We start from the raw sequence: 19,647 nt of genomic DNA on the forward strand, positions 1-19,647 counted from the left end.
CATTTTATAAATAATTTATAAAATAGGAATATTCTAAATAAAATTAATTAAAAAAAAAAAAATATAAATATATATACAGTGCTGCTCAAATTTTACTTTTACTAGGATAGTACTAAATAAAAAATAGCACACATTCTGTATGAATCTGTATTATCCCTCTTATTTTGTTAAAATATTCACATTCTCACAGATTCTGCAAGGGGTGTGTTAACTTTTGAGCTGTACTTTACGGTAAATATTCTCAAATAAAAAGATCAGTGTTTTAAAAGTGTCACAGAACCACAAAATGTACATTTAGTCTTCAGGAAGTCAGAAACCACATGATTTGTAGTTGACACATTTAACAAACTAAGTATTTTACATTTGTCATAGGAACCCTATACACCGTGCTATTCAAATACAGTAAAATATTTAACATTCAACAATATTCTATATTCCAGTGGTAAAGGACAGTGTCGTGTTGTGCGATTACACTGATGTTAATGCTCTGCTGAAATTTTATGTAGTCTGACTCTGTGTGGTAAACAGGATATTGAGTCTAATCTGACCATCTGACATTCAGTGCAGGTGTCCGTGTGTTTTACACACAACATTAGAATTCATTTTTCAGGATTACTAAGGATTGTTATTTTTTTGTAATTAAAATAAATAATAAATAAAAGTACAATTTATTAATGACATGTTACATTTATTAATTTAGCAGATGCTTTTATCCAAAGTGACAAATAAGGAATATTTAAAGTAAAATGTAAATTAATTGATTAAACGATATATTGAAGGATATCTGGTTTATTAATGCCCTTTTTGAGCATTTGAGCTTCACTGAGTGTTTGTAGACATTTAAGAGGCGGTTGTGTTGATTGCAATATTGAGATGTTCGGTTTTATTTGGATTTTTACAAAAGAAACGTGATTGCTCTCCACACAAATCTAAAAACACTGTAGTAACAGCCAGTAACATGTCACTTTGTAAAGAAACACTACGTGACGTCAAGGGGTTCACTCCGCATTGCATTGTGGGAAGGCTTCGCCATCTAGGAAGGATACGCTATCCGTTGTCATGGTTACTTCGACAGTGAGGCCGAGAGCAGTAGCGACAGAGAGAGAGAGCAGCTTGATATTTGTTTGCGGAGAATTAAAACGAATACGATCTCCGTCCACACCTGCGTTTTATCTGCGTATTAGAATTGATCTCCGTTCACATTAAAACGACTGAAAACGCGGATTATGTGACCATTCACCAACATGGGCATGCGTGCCGGTGTGAACAGGAAAGGGATTGACTATTCCTCAGATTTGATGGAGAAGAAAGTAACGTTAGCTACTTCTGCAAAGATTAGAAATGTCGACTAGAGATTTATTCTGGTGGACCGATGACGAGGGGGAACTTTTACGGGGACCCATGTGATGGGTGGCTGACAAATCAGGGAAGGACACGTCATGACTGATGACACTCAATCATTGAGCCGTTTTGTCCCGTCTTCACTAAAACGCCCTTCGGAGATTCCGTTCCGTTCGCCCTTCCGTTTTAGGTCTTCGTTTTTTTCCGTTTTAGTGTGGACGGGAGGTGCAAATGTAGCAAAAGGTCTCTGTTTTTAAAACGAAAATGCAGTAGTGTGGACGGGGCCTTAGAAACCCCCAAACCTTAAACTGCGAGAGTTCAGTCATACTTAATGTTTCAGGACTCATTCATATGTGGAAATAAATCTAATATGACTCAGATCGGACATTCGCCTGTCACTTCGAGTTGTACGTCATTAAAAAAAGTGTCTTTTAAAAACATTTTGCGGTTCAGATATATCTATCTGGTATAAGGCGTTGCCCCTGGCAACCGATAGCGCCTCCTACTATCATGGCCGACTGCCTCAGACCCCGCCCTAATCGGCATGTGAGTCCTCACTCTCAATATACTGAACACGTAATACACATGAGCGTGAAGTCACTGTTTCCACAAATTCATGTTTTTGTAGTTTATACTGAGAGGATAACAGTATCTTTTTCAAAAACTGGCACTTCGAAACCCGGTTGCGATTTCAGGCTCCCAAAACGCTGTAGTTGTGTAAATGAACGACCAAGGCACATAAAAGTTTTCTGTTTTGAGTTGAAAGCGGTGTCGTGTAAACGGCCTCTTAGATGTTGAGGACTAGTGCATCGCTGAGCCTACATTCAGTACGAGTAAAATAGTACTTTTAAAAACAGAAACTCTCAGATAAGACTTTTACTCATTAGTGACTTGTATTTTGTAATGGAGTCAAGTTCACTGTACTTTTACTGAAGTATGGGTTTCAGGTACTCTTTACATCTCTGGATGCAAAACATGTTTGTGATTTGGTATGTCACATGACTATATAAGTTAGTCTACTTTAAGTTGTCATGTGTTGTTATTAAGCTGATGACTGTTGGCATCTTCAGCTGATCTCAGACCTGCATGAGAAGCAGGTCTTTATCTGTGTGGCACACTGAGCTCTTTGTGTGAGAGATGTTTGAGTGTTGGCCAAGCGAACACTTTCCCTGGAGTGCTGAGGCCAAGAGGAGCCGCTGAGAGAAACACACACACGGCCTCGAGTGTGACGACGCGCGTGCACAGGATACACACAGAACATGCCAATATGGCTTCCTGGCCGCACACTCACACACACAAACATTTACCTGACAGACGGTAAAAAAGACGGTAATAATCTTTCAACAGTGTCTCAAATATTTCTCATCAAATTCTCAAACTGATCTTATTGAACAGTGTTATTTTTGTATTGTTTTTTATATTTTGAATGAGATTTTATTGTAATATTTTCAGTTATCATTTGTTGGTTTTTAGGAATTGTCTTTTCATTTTTATTAGCTGTTTTTTAAACAATATTTTTACTATATATATATATATATATATATATATATATATATATATTTTACTATTTGTTTTTTATATTTATTTCAGTTTTAGTCATTTTAGTACTTCAGTGTACAACTTAATTTTCAAGTTTTTTTTAAGTTTAAACTTTATATTTTATTTCAGCTTCATTTCAATGGACATTTTTTTTAATACGTTAAGTTTTAGTTAACAATAAGAACACTTTTTAGCTTTGTCATCTACTGACTCAAATAATCCTAGTCTCTTTTTATGGAATTTTAGGAAGAATATCTGAGTCAAAACTGATATAGAACTGAATCATAATTTAGAACTTCTCCTGAACAGAGAAAGTGCAATTTGTGTGCATTATCGTTTTCTTGTGGAAATGTGTATTTGCTTTTATGTGCTTTATACTCTTAATGAATCGTGATGAACAAGTGAACAAGATCAACAACATTTTGTACATCTTTCTCTCTCACAGCATTTCCATGATGGACGGAAGGCACAGCAACAGGTCGAAGCCAGTTGGAAACAGCTGGAGTCGGTGAGTTCAGCCAAAATCAATAATGAATCGATAATCCAGAAAAAATCGATACTTTGATATACAATGGTGCCTAAGTGAAAAGGCTTTTGTTTTGCATTATTCAATACAGAATAATGCATTAAAATATTTAAAAAGTTTAATATATATATATATATATATATATATATATATATATATATATATTTATTACAAATATGAGAATATTGTATTGTATTTATTTATGGTTTTTTATATTTAATTAAACTTTAGCTGTATACTGTGCTATTATAATACTAATGTTTTATTTGTTCTTGTAATTTTTAAATTTGATTAAACTAGCATTGTTCAATACTATATTTAAATTATAAAATTAGAATTAAATAATGAATTTATAAATTAAAAAATATTATTAATATTGTATTTATTTTTTATTTACTAAATTTATTTAATTTTGTATTGTTCAATGCAATATTTTAATACAAATTAAATTATAATATTAACATATTATAACATTATTATTGTATTTATGTATGTTTTTTTTATATTTAATTAAACTTAAGTTGTATACCATACTATTATAACACTAATGTTTTATTTATTCTTGTAATTTTTAAATTTGATTAAACTAGCATTGTTCAATACTATATTTAAATTATTAAAATAGAATCAAATAATTAATTTATAAATAAAAATATCATTAATACTGTATTTATTTTTTATTTACTAAATGTATTTAATTTTGTATTGTTCAATACAATATTTTAATACAAATTAAATTATAATATTAAAATATTATAACATTATTATTGTATTTATGTATGTTTTTTTTATATTTAATCAAACTTTATCTGTATACTGAATGATTTGCATGTTCACATATCATGCTTTACGTCAAAGTATATCAATGAATACTATGGTCTTACCAAAAAAGATATCCATGGTCATTTTTCTTTAGAGAAGTGATCTAAACTTGGGTGTCAGACTCGATTATGTGTTTGTGTGTGTGTGTGTGTGTGTGTGTGTGAGTGATCAGAGGGACTTCACAGACACTGAACCAGACAGGATATATCACGACTTTACTCTGTACGCCCACTGTCTGCAGAGTGTGTGGCGTTTGAGATGGATTGTGTTGTTGTTAGCCGTCTTCTGGCTGTGTTTGTTGATTCAGTGTGTGTGTGTGTGTGTGTGTGTGTGTGTGTGTGTGTGAGAGAGAGAGAAGAGAGCACTGCCTGTGTGTGTCAGTGTGCAAGAATGATCTCATTGTGTGTGTTTGCGTGATCGGGTGATTCAATGGTCAGTGTGGACACAAATGTTGATTGTCCCTTCAAATAAATGAGTGCAAGAGAGAGATGAAGAATAAACAATGTGATTTTGCATGATGGTTTATTGTACGGCAGAACTTCACACACACATGTGTTTGGCGGTTACATGTGAGAGTGTGCTAATTAAGATGTGAATGTTCTGCATCAGAATAACATCTCTAAGTACATTCATCTAGACCTATGCATGTTTTAACACATGTGTGTGTGTGTGTGTGTGTGTGTGTGTGCACAGTGTAAGCGAAAGTTTGAGCGGGATTGTAAAGAAGCAGATCGAGCCCAGCAGTACTTTGAGAAGATGGACGCAGACATCAACGTGACGAAAGCAGACGTGGAGAAGGTAAGACCGGCTGTGTGTGTGTGTTTGTTTGCTGACCTGATCAAATATAATTATGTAGAAACCACCAAAAAAAAAATCATACCCAAATTCCTAGTGAAGATCTACACTACCCAAAATCCTGAAGAGAAATCCACCAAATCAATCAATCAATCAATCAATCTATCTATCTATCTATCTATCTATCTATCTATCTATCTATCTATCTATCTATCTATCTATCTATCTATCTATCTATCTATCTATCTATCTATCTATCTATCTATCTATCTATCTATCTATCTATCTATCTATCTATCTATCTATCTATCTATCTATCTATCTATCTATCTATCTATCTATCTATCTATCTATCTATCTATCTATCTATCTATCTATCTGACTATCTATCTATCTATCTATCTATCTATCTTTCTATCTATCTATCTATCTATCTATCTATCTATCTATCTATCTATCTATCTATCTATCTATCTATCTATCTATCTATCTATCTATCTATCTATCTATCTATCTATCTATCTATCTATCTATCTATCTATCTATCTATAGATCTGTAATTCATCTGATCATGATGTCATTTATGTCATCACCTCTATTTGTGTTATTTAATTTATACAAAATTAATAAGTGATACATCTCCAGTGATTCACATGTGTCTGTTTTTCTCTTCACTTCATCTTAACACATCCCTCACTGTCTCACACTGCTGCCGTGGCATTGTGTTGAAACTCGACCGTGTGTGTGCGTGTGTGTGGGACTGTGGAGTCTCACAGGACTGGAAACATCGCCTGCGCTTTCGATGAGCCTTGCTCATTTTTAATCTTTCTTTGTTCCAGAGCGTGTGCTCGGCAGATGTCTGTATGATAGCTTGTGTAGAACAAAGAGAAAGTATTCAGATGTGGAAAAGAGCGCCTGCTTCCAGGAGTCCAGAATCTTGAGTGTTATTGTCATTTAGCGGTCAGATACTGAGGAAGTCGAGATCTTTTAGGTAGCATGTGTGAGTGTCTCCGAAAAGTCAAATGCATGTAAAAAACAAACAAACTTGCAGATCTGTTAAAGAGGACCTATTATGCTTTTTAAATGGGTCTGAAAAGTCCCTCCAGTGGGAGTTATTCTCTATATCAGTGTCACTGTTTCTGAACTCCCTGAAACGTCTTCATTCATTGTACGTTTTGAGATTTCTTCCTGGAACGAACACGTCACAATTTTCCAGCCCAAGACATATGCAAAATAAAGGGGACTGGGTCTGGTTGAGTTAGTTAGTAGTGTGTTAAATGTCAAGGTTATTGTAAGGGGAGTGACGTTCCTGAAACACACTTCATAGCTTGTTTTCATATGACGTCACACCACTGCGTTGCCATGGCGCAAAATACAAATGGAGGGCAGGAAGTCATTTCCTGTATTTAGAAAGCACTATAACAAACTCAAAATGCCTGTGTTTTGAGTCATTTATGGCTACTTGAATCGATCAAACCACAAGCGGAGTTTTGATCGTCTACCAAAAGTTGTTGTTCATAAGGGGGAAATGCAAGAAATTGATCGAAAAACTCTGGAAAAACGGCTTGCAAACCTATGTCTGCGGCCGGGAGGAGCCTAATGGGAAAGTGTGTGTGTGTAACGTTAGTGATCACTTCGTCAAAGGTGAGTTAATACAAATTAAGTGACTGTTTGTGTAATGTTTCCAGACTTGGTCAAAGTAAAATATGGAAAATATTTAAATTCAGTTGAAAAATCGCTCCTCTTCATAACGTAAGGATCATATCCAACATGTTTGATTTTTTTGTTTATTTCTTTCTCTTGTAATAGCGTGTAAAGTAGTACAGTATGGATTTTCCTCCATCTCGTCCATTGCTCTTCACTCCCTGCCCTCCATCTGAATTCCACACGTCATCATAATCACGTGACTGAATCACAACACACTTATCCAGCCGACCAATCAGAGCACATTGTGCTTTTCAGAAGGAGGGGCTTCATAGAGACAGGAACTAAACAGAGCGTTACTGACAGACTGGGAAGAGAGCATATATATACACTAGATGTCGCCTTGGCTACGGCTGTTCATTAGAACGAATGCGTCAATAGAGCCGCCATCTTGGAACGGGGGAGTCCCTCCACTTTAATGCATCAGCGTCAATGTAGACTAGGGTCTAACGGAAATAAAATCTCCATAAATCATCGTGAATGCGATTTTCCCCTTTTTTTTGGTTAGTTCCAACGGTCAGACATGTATTTATCATTGATTTCAGAAAAAAAAAAAACGTAAAAACCTTCCTAGTTCAGATTTCATTCGTGTGAACATCATACACAGCACAAAATCTGCTACCATCAATTAATTCGAAGTAAAGGCAGAGATAGCAGCGTTACCTAGCTACTTCCTATGACAAGACCCCTGTTCCAAGATGGCGGCGGTTTGGACGCATGCTTAGAACCCCAAGGTGACGTCTAGTGTATATGTCAATGGGAAGAGAGGAGCTGCAATATTTACTTAAAAAAAAAAAACATTCTAGTGTGAAAACTTATTCCAGTCATTCCCCAAAACAAAATTAATTAATTAAGAGTCTGTAAAAGGGCATAGGTCCTCTTTAATGTAGACAGATGTGTCAGTGTCAGTCAAGGTACAAAAGAGAGTGTCTGAAATGCATTCAGCATAGTATATTACTGTACAATTCGTGCCTTTTCTGCAATTTACTGTCTACTTTATTTGAATTTTGCATATATAACCAGAGAAATGCAGAAATGCATCCTACAATGCAAGTTAAAATATCAACCGCAATTTGTATCTTTTTTATGACTCATTTATAGATTTTTTTTTTTTTTAGTTCATACTGCCAAAAGTGAAGACATATTTAGACATCACTCACTGAATTAAACATACAACATAATAAGGTCCTGCAGTTTGAAAGTTACAATATGATATAGATACAGTTACGATTGAAGTGTGCATGAAGCAGTATTGCCTGCATTTCATTCTGAATGCAGCCAGTGTGTGTTTGTGTGTTCAAGGGTGTTGTGGTTTTGATGCGTCTTGTTTGACTCTGATGTGTTGTCGAGCGTTTAGTTTTAGATATGTCGCTGTCATGATACGGTGCAGATTTAACCATTAACTCATTAGTAGTCTAAGCTAACTAATTTGTATATTTTTTTTTTATATCATGCCGTAAAGCGATGTTACCTTAAGGTAGGTGCACCGTGGCAGGTCTGTGTGTGTGTGTGCGTGTGTGTGTCTGTGTGTCAGGACACTGTTGCTTCCTGTCCAGCCATGGCCACGCCCACACGACACACCTGCTGAACGGCCACCCAATCACAGGCTTGATTAAAGTTTGTCTGCGCTTCTACCCCACAAGTCACATCGCTCCAGGCATGAATATTTAAACATGTAAATCTCAAAGCTTTCTGTTCTGCTGGCCTATATATAAATGTCAGCTCTCCATATTACAGTTTGTGTGTGTTTAGGAATCATCAGTATCTGGTCGTCTTGCTGTGTCCACATGAGTTTCACAAAATATTTAAATTGTTTTTTTATTTATTTAATATAATATAGCAATATAAAAAATTAAATTAGTTTTAAATTGTATTTAAAAATATTGTAATATTTTTAATATGTATAATTAATATTAATATATATATACAGTATATGTATATATTGTGTTTAAGATTTAATAAATATGTATTTATTTTATTTGTCATATCACAGTGCTTGTGCATTGCAATGTATTTTCTTAAATATAAGAATATTTAAATGTAATGTCAAAAAATATTTTATATACATCTTAATAATATAAATAATAATATAAAAATAAAATATAAGATAAATGATAATATATAAAATTATGTTTTATATATTTATACATTTTAAATTATAAATATTATGTAAAGATTTTTTAAGACAATATTCTTAAACGTATTGTAATGCACAAGCAGTGAGTGATATGGCATAGTTCATTTTTATCTAAATAGTCTAATTGCATCAATAAATCTGTAAAAACGTCTGACTTTTTTTTTTTTTTTGGATAAATTTCCAGTGAGAGCAAATGTAATTTTTAGGGTATATTTTCTAAACTTCCCATCCGCTTATTCTCTCGTCTGCTGTTGATGAGAGTGGAGTCTGTGTGTTTCCATGGCAACACTGAACCTCAGGTTAACCAGTGTGATTTCCTAGAATCGCATCAGGATGTGGTTAACATGACTCTGCTTTCTCTGTATCGTTCTCTCACTTAAATGATGTGCATTAAAATGCATTTGTACATATTTTTTTATTTCAACCCACAAGAGCTCTTGAGCAGTGGGTGTTTATATAGTCTAGTTTTATTTGATCTTTTCACTCGTACGACATAGCTGCTTTTTGACACTTAAGTGTGAATTAGTTATAAATACGTCTATGTGAATGAAGCTTAAGGTGATGATACTCTGATGTGTGAGTCAGGAACCATTTTAATGTGTATTTTGAGGTTGCATATGTGCATATATTTGTATGTGTGTGAGTTTAGGGGAAGTCTTTGAGACTTTCAATATTGCGTGTGGTCTTTTTGTTAATTTCTGCATCATTAGCCCCGCCCTCCGTGAAATCTCATTGGTCAAAAATCTCATTCCGCATATCTGTATATTAAACATCAGATATGTTCTAATAATTAGAATCTAATTGGTTATGACTATGAGTGGATTATAGGGCTGTTAAACGATTAATCGCGATTAATCGCATCCAAAAATAAAAGTTTGTATTTACATAATATATGTGGGTGCACTGTGTAAAATGATGTTATATATATATAAATACACCCACATGCTTGTATATATTTAAGAAATATTTTCATGTATATACTGTATATAGATTTATATACTATATAATTTATATTATATATAAATATAAATATTTTATATATAAATAATATTTTTTTCTTAAATACACATGCATGTGTGTGTATTTATATGCATACAAAATAATTATACACAGTGCACCCACATATATTATGTAAATACAAACTTTTATTTTGGATGCGTTTAATCGCGATTAATCGCTTGACAGCTCTAGTTTTAATGGGAATGTTTTGTCATACAGACGTGGGAAAACGCAAAGATTTTTTTGAACTTATCCATACAGGGTATGAAATTTATAAGGTTATTTTGTCGTTAAACATCGAAGTCTGAAGCCCCTCTCCTACATAATTAAAGCTGTGAAAGATAATTCATGAAGTGTCCAACATTCAACACATTTTTCCGGTTATTTATACGGGTATTTAAAGTGTTCTTATTCTATTTGGATTTTTTTATTGTGAACACACTAATCGCACTATTTACACAAAACAGCATAGAATAGTTCATAATTGGGACGCACCTTATGTGTTTAGGTTTATGTGTCTTTTAGGGGTATAAGTACTATATATTTGAATAATATTGCAATGCAAAATCAATTATATTTCATTCTCTTTCTCTCTCAGGCACGGCAGCAGGCTCAGATGAGACACCAGATGGCTTCTGACAGCAAGAATGAATATTCCTCATACCTGCAGAAGTTCAACCAGGAACAGAACGAACATTATTACACCATCATCCCTAACATTTTCCAGGTGCACACACACACACGCACACACACATAGAAACATCCACTGAGAATGAATTCTGTCTACTGATGTTGTTGTTTATTTGCATGCACTGGCTGAATTATGCAAATGAGTTAACAGCGTACCGTACATGCCCCGAAATGCTGGTGCAATTGCTGATTTTGTAGCTCTCTACGGTACTTAGAAATACACACAGTAACTCTTTACCTCTGTGTGTGTGTGTTGTGAGCAGAAGATCCAGGCGATGGAGGAGAAGAGAATAGAGCGAATGGGCGAGTCGCTGAAAACGTTTGCCGAGGTCGACCGACAGATTCTGCCCATCATCGGGAAATGCCTGGATGGAATGACACAAGTGGCCGAATCCATTGAACCCAAGAACGTTAGTAAACACACTCATACAGTCTCATTCTCGACCGGGTCTAGCGCCACAGCCCAGGTACAGTTTTAATAGAAGAGAAAATAAGGCTGTGGAATGTCTTAAAGGGATGGTAAAATATGATTTCACTTTTCTAACTTTAGTTATTGTGTAATGTTGCTGTTTGAGCTTAAACAACAAAGTTACAACACTCAAAGGTCAAAGCAAAGGAAGATAGTTGCTTTTAATCTGTCAAAACCTCAAAGTATAATTTTTTTGGGAAACGGTTTATTTTAGAGCAATACAAAATCTATAGAAATCAATGTGAAGTCCCTATCTATGCTTTCTTTCCCCTGCAGGACTCCTCTCAGGTCATTGAGTCGTATAAGTCTGGGTTCGAGCCTCCTGGCGATGTGGAGTTTGAAGACTACGGTCAGGCGATGAAGAGGACGGTGTCCGAGACCAGCCTCAATAACTCGCGCTCGGACAACAAATCCGAGCGTTCCAGCAAGGGCAAAAGCAAAACTCTATGGCCTTTCATTAAGAAAAACAAGGTAACACACACACACACACACTCACTGCGTTCGCTCGCAGTTACTTCGATTTGACCGGAAAACTACATTTAAATAAATAGGAAAGCAAAAATAGAGACAGACTGATCTGAAAGCTCTTAAAAAAGATTGTTTCATGTGTTTATGCGAGTTTTGTTTTTAGTTTGTGCTGGTTATTTTCATTTGTGTAGGTTGTTTGTGTTTGTCTAGTTTTATTGTGGTACTTGTAGATGCTGTTATTCGTTTGCCACCATCGTTCTCCTCTCCTTTCCCTTCCCTGCACGAAAATACAAACGTTCCTTGTTCATCCTGACACTCCACCGATAACGTACTAATGCACCGGCCCGAGAGGCCTCACCTTTGACCTTTGACCTTTGACATCGCAGAGAATTGTAACCCTAAACGCTTATTTCTGTATTGTCCTTTCAAACCGAAAGGGAATTTCTTCTTTCCTTCACTCATCGTTGCTGTTCCCATGGTAACCACATTCTTCTTCCTTCTCCTCGTCTTCCTCTGTCTTCTTGTGACCTTTGACATTTGTGTCAAAGGCTCCACTCTTACTGAGCATGCTCAGTCCGAACCCCGCCTAACCTCGCAGGACCAGGATGTGAGCATTAACACTGATACGTTATTTTTTGAGGTGTGTCTGTATGGCTATGGGCAGAATGGAAAACTACTGTATTGCGTATTTCATACTGTGCAGTATATAGTGTGTACTGCCTACTATTTTTTAGTACCGTTTAAATGTTTGGTGACGGTAGGATGTATTTTTTTATTTTAATCGGTAAGAATGCATCAAATTGAGCAAAAGTGAATCAATTTATAACGTTAAAAAAGATTTCTATGTCAAATAAATGCCGTTCTTTTGAACTTTCTATTCATCAACGAATCCTGAATGAAATTGGTCACGATTTCTACAAACATATGAAGCAGCACGATATATAATTAATTAGGGATGCACGATATATCGGCCATCATATCGGTATCGGACGATGTATTTTCATTTTTAATGTTATCGTCATCGGGCCGTTATATTAAAGCTGATAATGGATTATTTCCTTCAGCTGAGATGCTTTATATTTTTGAATTCCTTGAAATATGATTAGACTCACTTCAAAAAAGGAAAATACATTTAAGTCTTTCATATAGGCTACATAAAATTATAATGAGAACATCATTATAATTGTGCTTGGGACTAGCTTTTAATGGTGAGACTTTTGTTTTGTAATCAGGCTCTCCAAAATATATCGATTATCAGCTTTCATATAAAAATAATTATCGGTTATCGGTCTCAGCCAAAATGTTAATTTTGGTGCATCCCTAATAATAATAATAATGAAAAATGTTTATTTAGCAGCAAATCAGCATAAATGAATGATTTCTGAAGGATCATGTGACTCTGAAGGCTGGAGTAATGATGCTGAAAATTCAGCTTTGACCACAGGAATAAATTACATTGAAATTTTTTTATTTTTTTTTTAAGTTGTAATAATTTTTCACAGTATTACTGTTTTTACTGTATTTTTGATCAAATAAATGCAGCCTTGGTGAGCAGAAGAGACTCAAATACATTTAAAAATCTTACCGACCCCAAACTTTTGAACGGTAGTGTATTTCTTAATAAATTTATGTTTATGAAACATTATGCAACGATACAGTAGTACACAAATGCAGTTGTCACATGATCTCATCACATTATGTTTAATTTGGCAGTGGCGCCCAGTTGTTATCTTATAAATAAATATGATTATTTTACATTTTTAGTCAAGTTTTGTGTAACAGTGTGTGTAAAAATGGAACATTGGCGCATTGCATTATGGGATATTGTTATCCATGTTGTGGGCTTTGTTGTATACTGCACATTTTGGCAAATGAAGTACAGTAGGCCATGTGAGTACTAGATTTGAATATTGCGCTTAGTTTACTTTGTAATTTCTATGAGTAGTGCGTGGAATGCTGTTCCAATCATAGCCTGTGTGTGTGTTTGTCAGTTCACGTCTATTCTGTGTGTGTTTTCTGTGTGTGGTCAGAAATAACACAAGACAAGTATTAGGAGACTTTTACAGTCTTTTCTCAGAAACCACATTCAATTATATATGGTCATTTAGCTAAACGCACAAAAATATATCAGATTTATGCTGTTTATGAATGAATACATATTGAAAGCGGATGATATGACAAAATTTGATTGTTCCAGAGGGTTATAAGTTGGTTAATGTATGTTGGTAAAGGGATCTTCTGGGTTCAGTGCAAGTTAGCAGCATCTGATGAAAAGCTGTCGATTACCACAGGAAATCAAAGCAAGCAGAAGCAGAAATAGTGTGTATAGTAATGCACTTACAAAGGAAGTCTATGAGCTGGTGTTATTGTTGATTTAAAATGATTCAAAATCATGTTAGTTAATTGAAATAATGCTGAAATTGAACAAAATATAAATATAAGATTAAAAGCAAAATATATGCAGCTCATATATTTTAGACTACTGTTTATGAAACACATTGCTGCATGGACTTGCATTGTAAGTGCGTTATTGCACGCATCATTTTTGTCATAATTATGTCCAGTGGTATTCGACACACTCATGTAGATTTTTGCTAACACATAAAGGCAAGACACACCAAGCCAACGGTCGGCCAATGTCTAGTTTTTGTGGTGTGGGTTTTGTCTGTTAGCTGAACGCTCTGATTGGTTGTTCAGCTTAGTGAACGAGTCAGTGTATGAGAATAAAAGGGAGTGATGAAAATGCCATCACATTAATATTTTCATAATAACATGAGCCGGCTAAAATGAAGAAAGCGATAAGCATGATTGATATTAAGATAAGAAGAGGCTGCTTTGTAGATCTGCAGTCCTAGTTTTGGTTTGCCTTTTTGAATGATGAATATTGATACCCGCTGATATAGACTGTTATTTCCTGACACGCAGGTGCTAGGTGCCAGCTAGCTGTAGTGCTTTAGTGCGACGAGAGGCGACAACACAGTCAGCTTTCGTCACTGCTAGTTCTTTGACGTCGGCTTGGTGTGTCACGGCCTTCAAAGACAGATTTAGGTTTTCTTGTCTGTTGGGAACTGAAGCGTTAATGTGAGTTGTCCCAGAACGCACGTTCGTTAATTTCTCCATTATGCCTTAGGGAGCTTGCTAATAAGAAAGCGAGAGAGAAAAGGAGCAAATGGATGACCTGAAATACATTTTTTGTACTTTAGAGCAGAGAGAGAGTGTGTGTTTGCTGTGCATGTGATGTTTGTTAAAGGGGCAGTTCAGCCAAAAATTAAAATGCTCTCATCATTTACTTTCTTTCTTCCATGGAGCACAAAAGAGGACATTTCAGGAATATTCACACTGCTATTTTACATTACAATGAAAATAGATGATGAACAATGCCTGTGAAGCTCCAAAAAGGCGAAAAATTCTTGGAAACCTCTCTAGCCACAGTTTTACAGATCTAGTACATAGATATGTACTACTTTTATTGGGATTTTTGCCTTTTTTAAAGTTTGACAGACCATGGTCCCCATCGACTTCCATCATATTGAAAAAAGCAGCATTAACATCCCCTTTTGTGTTCCAGGGAAGAGCAAAAGTCCTTCACATGATGTCAGACTGTTAATTTTTTGGGTGAACTGTCCCTTTAAATGGTTCTGCAGTTATTTGACCCCTGCATGTGACCCCTGATATCCCGAACTGAGTTTATCGCACTAACTCTCTCGCTCACAGGGTTAACAACACCACAGCTGCAGCGTGTTTCTTTCAGTTGGCATTTGTTTTACGTTCCGTTTTATTTTATTTTTCCTTTGTTTTATTAATTGATTAATTGATTAATTCGTTGCTTTAGTTCTGTAACATTTTTGGGTCCTTATTTCTCTTGTTTTGTGTTCCCCCTCCTTTTTTGTTTACCTCTTTCTGGATCGATTTTGTCCCCACCCTCTCTCTCTCTCTCTCTCTCTGTAAATCTCTCTCACTCACTGGTCGCTGCTCTGTGGCACGTGTCTTACCGGTAGCTTATGTCCCTGTTAACATCCCCCATACCTCGCCAGCCCCCCCCTGATCCTCCCTCACCTTCTGCTGTGACCCCTGACCCCTGCCCCACTCCCCAGACCCCCAAACAGTCCAAGGAGCCCCTGTCCCACCGATTCAACGACCTCATGACCTCCAAGCCCAAAATGCACTGCCTCAGGAGCCTCCGGCGAGGGGTAAGTATCCGTGCATGCTGGCGTTCGACATCTGTGTGTTCATGTAAGTGTGCGCGTGCGCCGCTCTTTGCCTGTCATCGCCTGTGCTGTCATGTCAGTGTACGTTTGGATAATGGAAAAAAGGAGCCGAATGATCATTTCAGCTTTTTTTTTTACATCATAATCTAAATATAAAACCCGTTTTTGATGTCATAATGTGAGTAATGCTGCCTTTGAGTCACGAGGTTTGACTGAATGATCGCATTTGAGTGAATATTTAAGAGAACTTTTCTGTGCCATAGGATGATTTCGAATTTTATTAGGATAAAATGTTCCCTAGGATGAATATTGGGATTAAAAAAAAAAAAAAAAATATATATATATATATATATATAAATTGACCCTAATTTTAATAAACAGTATATATATATATATATATATATATAAAATATATTTATTTATTATTTAACAATTGTTCAATAGTTTTAATGAATAGAATATAGAATACAAGGGTTATATTAGCAATTTTGTTTCTTTAATTATGTTTCCTAATTTTTAAGACTATTAATAAATGTAAATTTGCCTGTAAATTTAATAAAATATTAAAAAATCTTTTTTAAATTTTTTTCTTAAGAACCTTAATTTTTTTATTTTCAGTACATTTGGTATGTATTTATATTTTTTAATTACAAAGAATCACTGTCCCAATTAATTAGTCATTTTACTGTCATAAGTATTATTATTTTTAATTTGATTTTTATATTTATATTTTCAGTTTTAGATTTATTTTTTTTTAAGTTTAATCTTATTTTATTTCTAATGTATTTAAATTAGTAGTTTTTGTTGACTAACAACACTAAAATAGCAATTTAGAATTTTTGCAAAAAAGCTTAAATTTGATTATTATATTATATTGATATATATAAAATTATATTAAACTAAATTATATTTTATTAAGTTATATTATTATTTGCTTTATTTAGTTACACTAGTGCTTCCTGTCTTAGTGGAAATGTGAAATTGGAATGTTTTTCCTACCAAAATTTGACTACACATTACTAAATTACGACCTATAAGGACTTGAAGACAACATTAGATTCGGAAGCGATGATATCATAGAGTGACTCGGATTCCTGAGGCGATGATGTCATGCAGTGACTTAGATTCTGGAAGTGGCAGTGGAATTGTTTATGTCCTTCGGCTCCTTTTTCCTCCACCTTACACAGCCAATGAAATTCACTCTGCCTCTCTCTCTCTCTCTCTCTCTCTCTCTCTCTCTCTGTCAGTCTGTCTCTCTCTCTTTCTCTCTTTTATGTTTCGTTGTTTGCGTTTATCATGGTTTCTCTGTCTTACGTACAAACACAATTATGCACTCAACATTCATGGGCGCCAGTCAGGAGGCCTCGAAGGGACCCTGTAGTGACAGATAAACTAAAAACGGGTGCTCAAACATGAAGGTTTATCCTGATAAATGCGATTACATGTACACAAACATTCGGAAACAATGTCTTGTATTTACACAAACACTTGACATGTGACTTTCTGATCAAATCCGACCAGATTCACCTTCCCCTCAGGAAGGCCGTTCGCATGTTTCCGTGTGTGTGAGCAGAGATTCGGACTTTTAAATGACTCTCTTTGATAACAGGGACAAAACAACAGATAACGCAGCAAACCCCAGTTTCCCATGTGCCTGTGCAAATCTCACACGTTCTTATCTTTTCGCAATGTACACACACTGTTCAGCTCACTGATATACAAGGAATGATGGTCAGTGAACAGAAAAACAGAACAGATTTATCCTTTCCTATTTTTGTCTGTGTATCCATCAGACAGGAAGTGCCCGGTTAAGTTCACCCTACTCTTTTCAGTTTTCCACATAACTTACACACTCACGATGTGAGCTTAACTGACATAAGAGCTAGTGGCATAAATCAGGTCACGGTGAAAGAAACAAGGATGTTATAAATAGAGTAATAGAGCACAGATGAGAACATCTTAAAGAATTTAAGCTAAACATATCAAGGTCTTTGACACATTCATTCTCTCCATTTGTACTCCTGGCTTGTGTGTTTATGGTTGACATGCTTTGATGTACACTACCGTTCAAAAGTTTGGGGACTGTAAGATTTTTAAAGAAATTAATACTTTTATTCATCAAGGATGCATTAAATTGATCAAAAGTCACAGTAAAGACATTTATAACCTTATACATGTATCACGGTTTCCACAAAAATATTGTGCAGCGCAACAGTTTTCAACATTGTTAATAATCAATAATGCTTCTCTAGCAGCAAATCATCATATTAGAATGATTTCTGAAGGGTCATGTGACACTGAAGACTGGAGTAATGATGCTGAAAATACAGCTTTGATCACAGGAATAAATTACATTTTAACATATATTCAAATAGAAAATGTATTTATTTGAAATTGTAGTAATATTTCACAATATTCCTGTTTTTACTGTATTTTTTATCAAATAAATGCAGCCATGTTGAGCTTAAGAGACTTATTTTTATTATCTTATTTATTTATCTTACCAATCCCAAATGTTTGAACAGGTTAGTATTAGAGCATTATTATTGAAGAAGTTGGAATTGTTATTAATAAAAAAATAAGTTTGTTTTTTTGCTGTCTACGCTAGAACACGTCACATACTTGGCTCAAGTATGTGACCCAAGTCACATATGTGGGTTCACTAAAAAATACAATATTTATGATGTAAGACCATAATAATCAGTGAAGAATAATGTCAGTGTGTCTTGGTGCCTGATAGTGTGTGTGTGTGGGTTTGAATTGTATTTGTTTGCTGGTTTGTGAGCAAAAAATGTGCAAGTATGTGTGTTTGTCCTTGTGTATTTTTGTATTAAAAGTGTTTGTTGAGTCACGGGGTGTGTGCGTGTGTTTGTGTGTCTGTTTGTATAGTTTCGTGTGAGTTCGTGTTTAATTAGGGTTTATTCTTTGCTGCAGTCTGCCCAGTCTCTCTATTATAATAAAGAAATCATGAAGAGGACTCTCGGTCGGCCTACGTATGCTTTCGAGGCCAGGCAATATGTCGTAAGTGTGTGAGAGGAGGCAAGAGTGTGTGTGGGTTTATTTAGATGTACTACTCTAGATATACAAGTGTATTAGATAGAAGAAGTGAGCTAAATATGACGACAACCTCTTTTTGAAAGCTAAATTTTGCATTATACATTATATATTATATATTTATATTTCATTTATATTTTTAAAACAATAGATGTCTATGATATTAAGTGGCGTGTGTGTGCGCTTGAATGATGAGATATAGAGTAAAAATACAGTTAACAGACTTAACCTCATTTAGTGTTTTGGTTTTGTTTAAATGAATGTGTTCATGAATAAATCAATATCTATGAATTCAGTTATATTCAGTTACATAACATGTATTCTTCATGAATCTCATCCCCTGAATGAGGTTAATGTCTGATATTCAGTATTAAAATGCATCTGTAATTGAAAAAAGTTTCATCATCATCATCATCAAATGACTCTCTCATTGGCTCTTCTGGCTTCTGACCCCACCTCCCATGTGCAACCCCAGCAGCCTGGCTCCGCCCCTGTGCTCTGGCAGCAAATCAGCTTGTGTGGGAGGGGTTAATTCTCGAAGTGTCACGAGTGCGACTTCTGAATGCCAGCCTAGCGCATTCACGATCAACTTTGACCCTTCCGGTGCTCGTAACACTTTATCACACACAAGATACATTCAGAATTCACCCCTTTTGGTGTCATTTCGCTGCTTTGATACACTGGATGTTGTGCATCACGTTCACGCAAACAATCTCGTCTGTATTTGCTATCTATGTCCGTTATAAACACGTTGAATTTTACATCTTGTTTTGAGAAGTGTTTAAACATGTGGAATCGTACGTCCTGTCAGTGTGTTTATGCGTTTGTCAAAATACATTTGTCCAAACTTCAGACAATAGCTCCATAGTTTGAGCACCCTAAAATATGATGTCCT

At 35.2% G+C, this 19,647-nt stretch overlaps 1 protein-coding gene across 17 annotated transcripts in view; it reads left to right on the forward strand.

The window, feature by feature from the left end:
* fnbp1b (formin binding protein 1b) overlaps positions 1 to 19,647 on the forward strand; it is an 81,353-nt gene that overhangs the window by 43,396 nt on the left and 18,310 nt on the right. For 6 of the 17 annotated variants that reach the window (XM_089123633.1, XM_039659568.2, XM_089123629.1 and 3 more), the window contains exons 5-11: positions 3,326 to 3,388; positions 4,922 to 5,026; positions 10,462 to 10,590; positions 10,817 to 10,963; positions 11,299 to 11,493; positions 15,489 to 15,680; positions 18,633 to 18,719. In XM_089123633.1, the coding sequence (XP_088979759.1) occupies positions 3,326 to 3,388; positions 4,922 to 5,026; positions 10,462 to 10,590; positions 10,817 to 10,963; positions 11,299 to 11,493; positions 15,489 to 15,680; positions 18,633 to 18,719 (918 nt within the window). The remainder of the gene's footprint in view (positions 1 to 3,325; positions 3,389 to 4,921; positions 5,027 to 10,461; positions 10,591 to 10,816; positions 10,964 to 11,298; positions 11,494 to 15,488; positions 15,681 to 18,632; positions 18,720 to 19,647) is intronic. The other 11 variants (XM_089123641.1, XM_089123643.1, XM_089123642.1 and 8 more) reach the window with 4 other exon arrangements.

The sequence above is a fragment of the Pimephales promelas genome, chromosome 19 (genome assembly GCF_988280905.1).
Source record: "Pimephales promelas chromosome 19, fPimPro1.hap1.1, whole genome shotgun sequence".
NCBI classification, from domain to species: domain Eukaryota; kingdom Metazoa; phylum Chordata; class Actinopteri; order Cypriniformes; family Leuciscidae; genus Pimephales; species Pimephales promelas.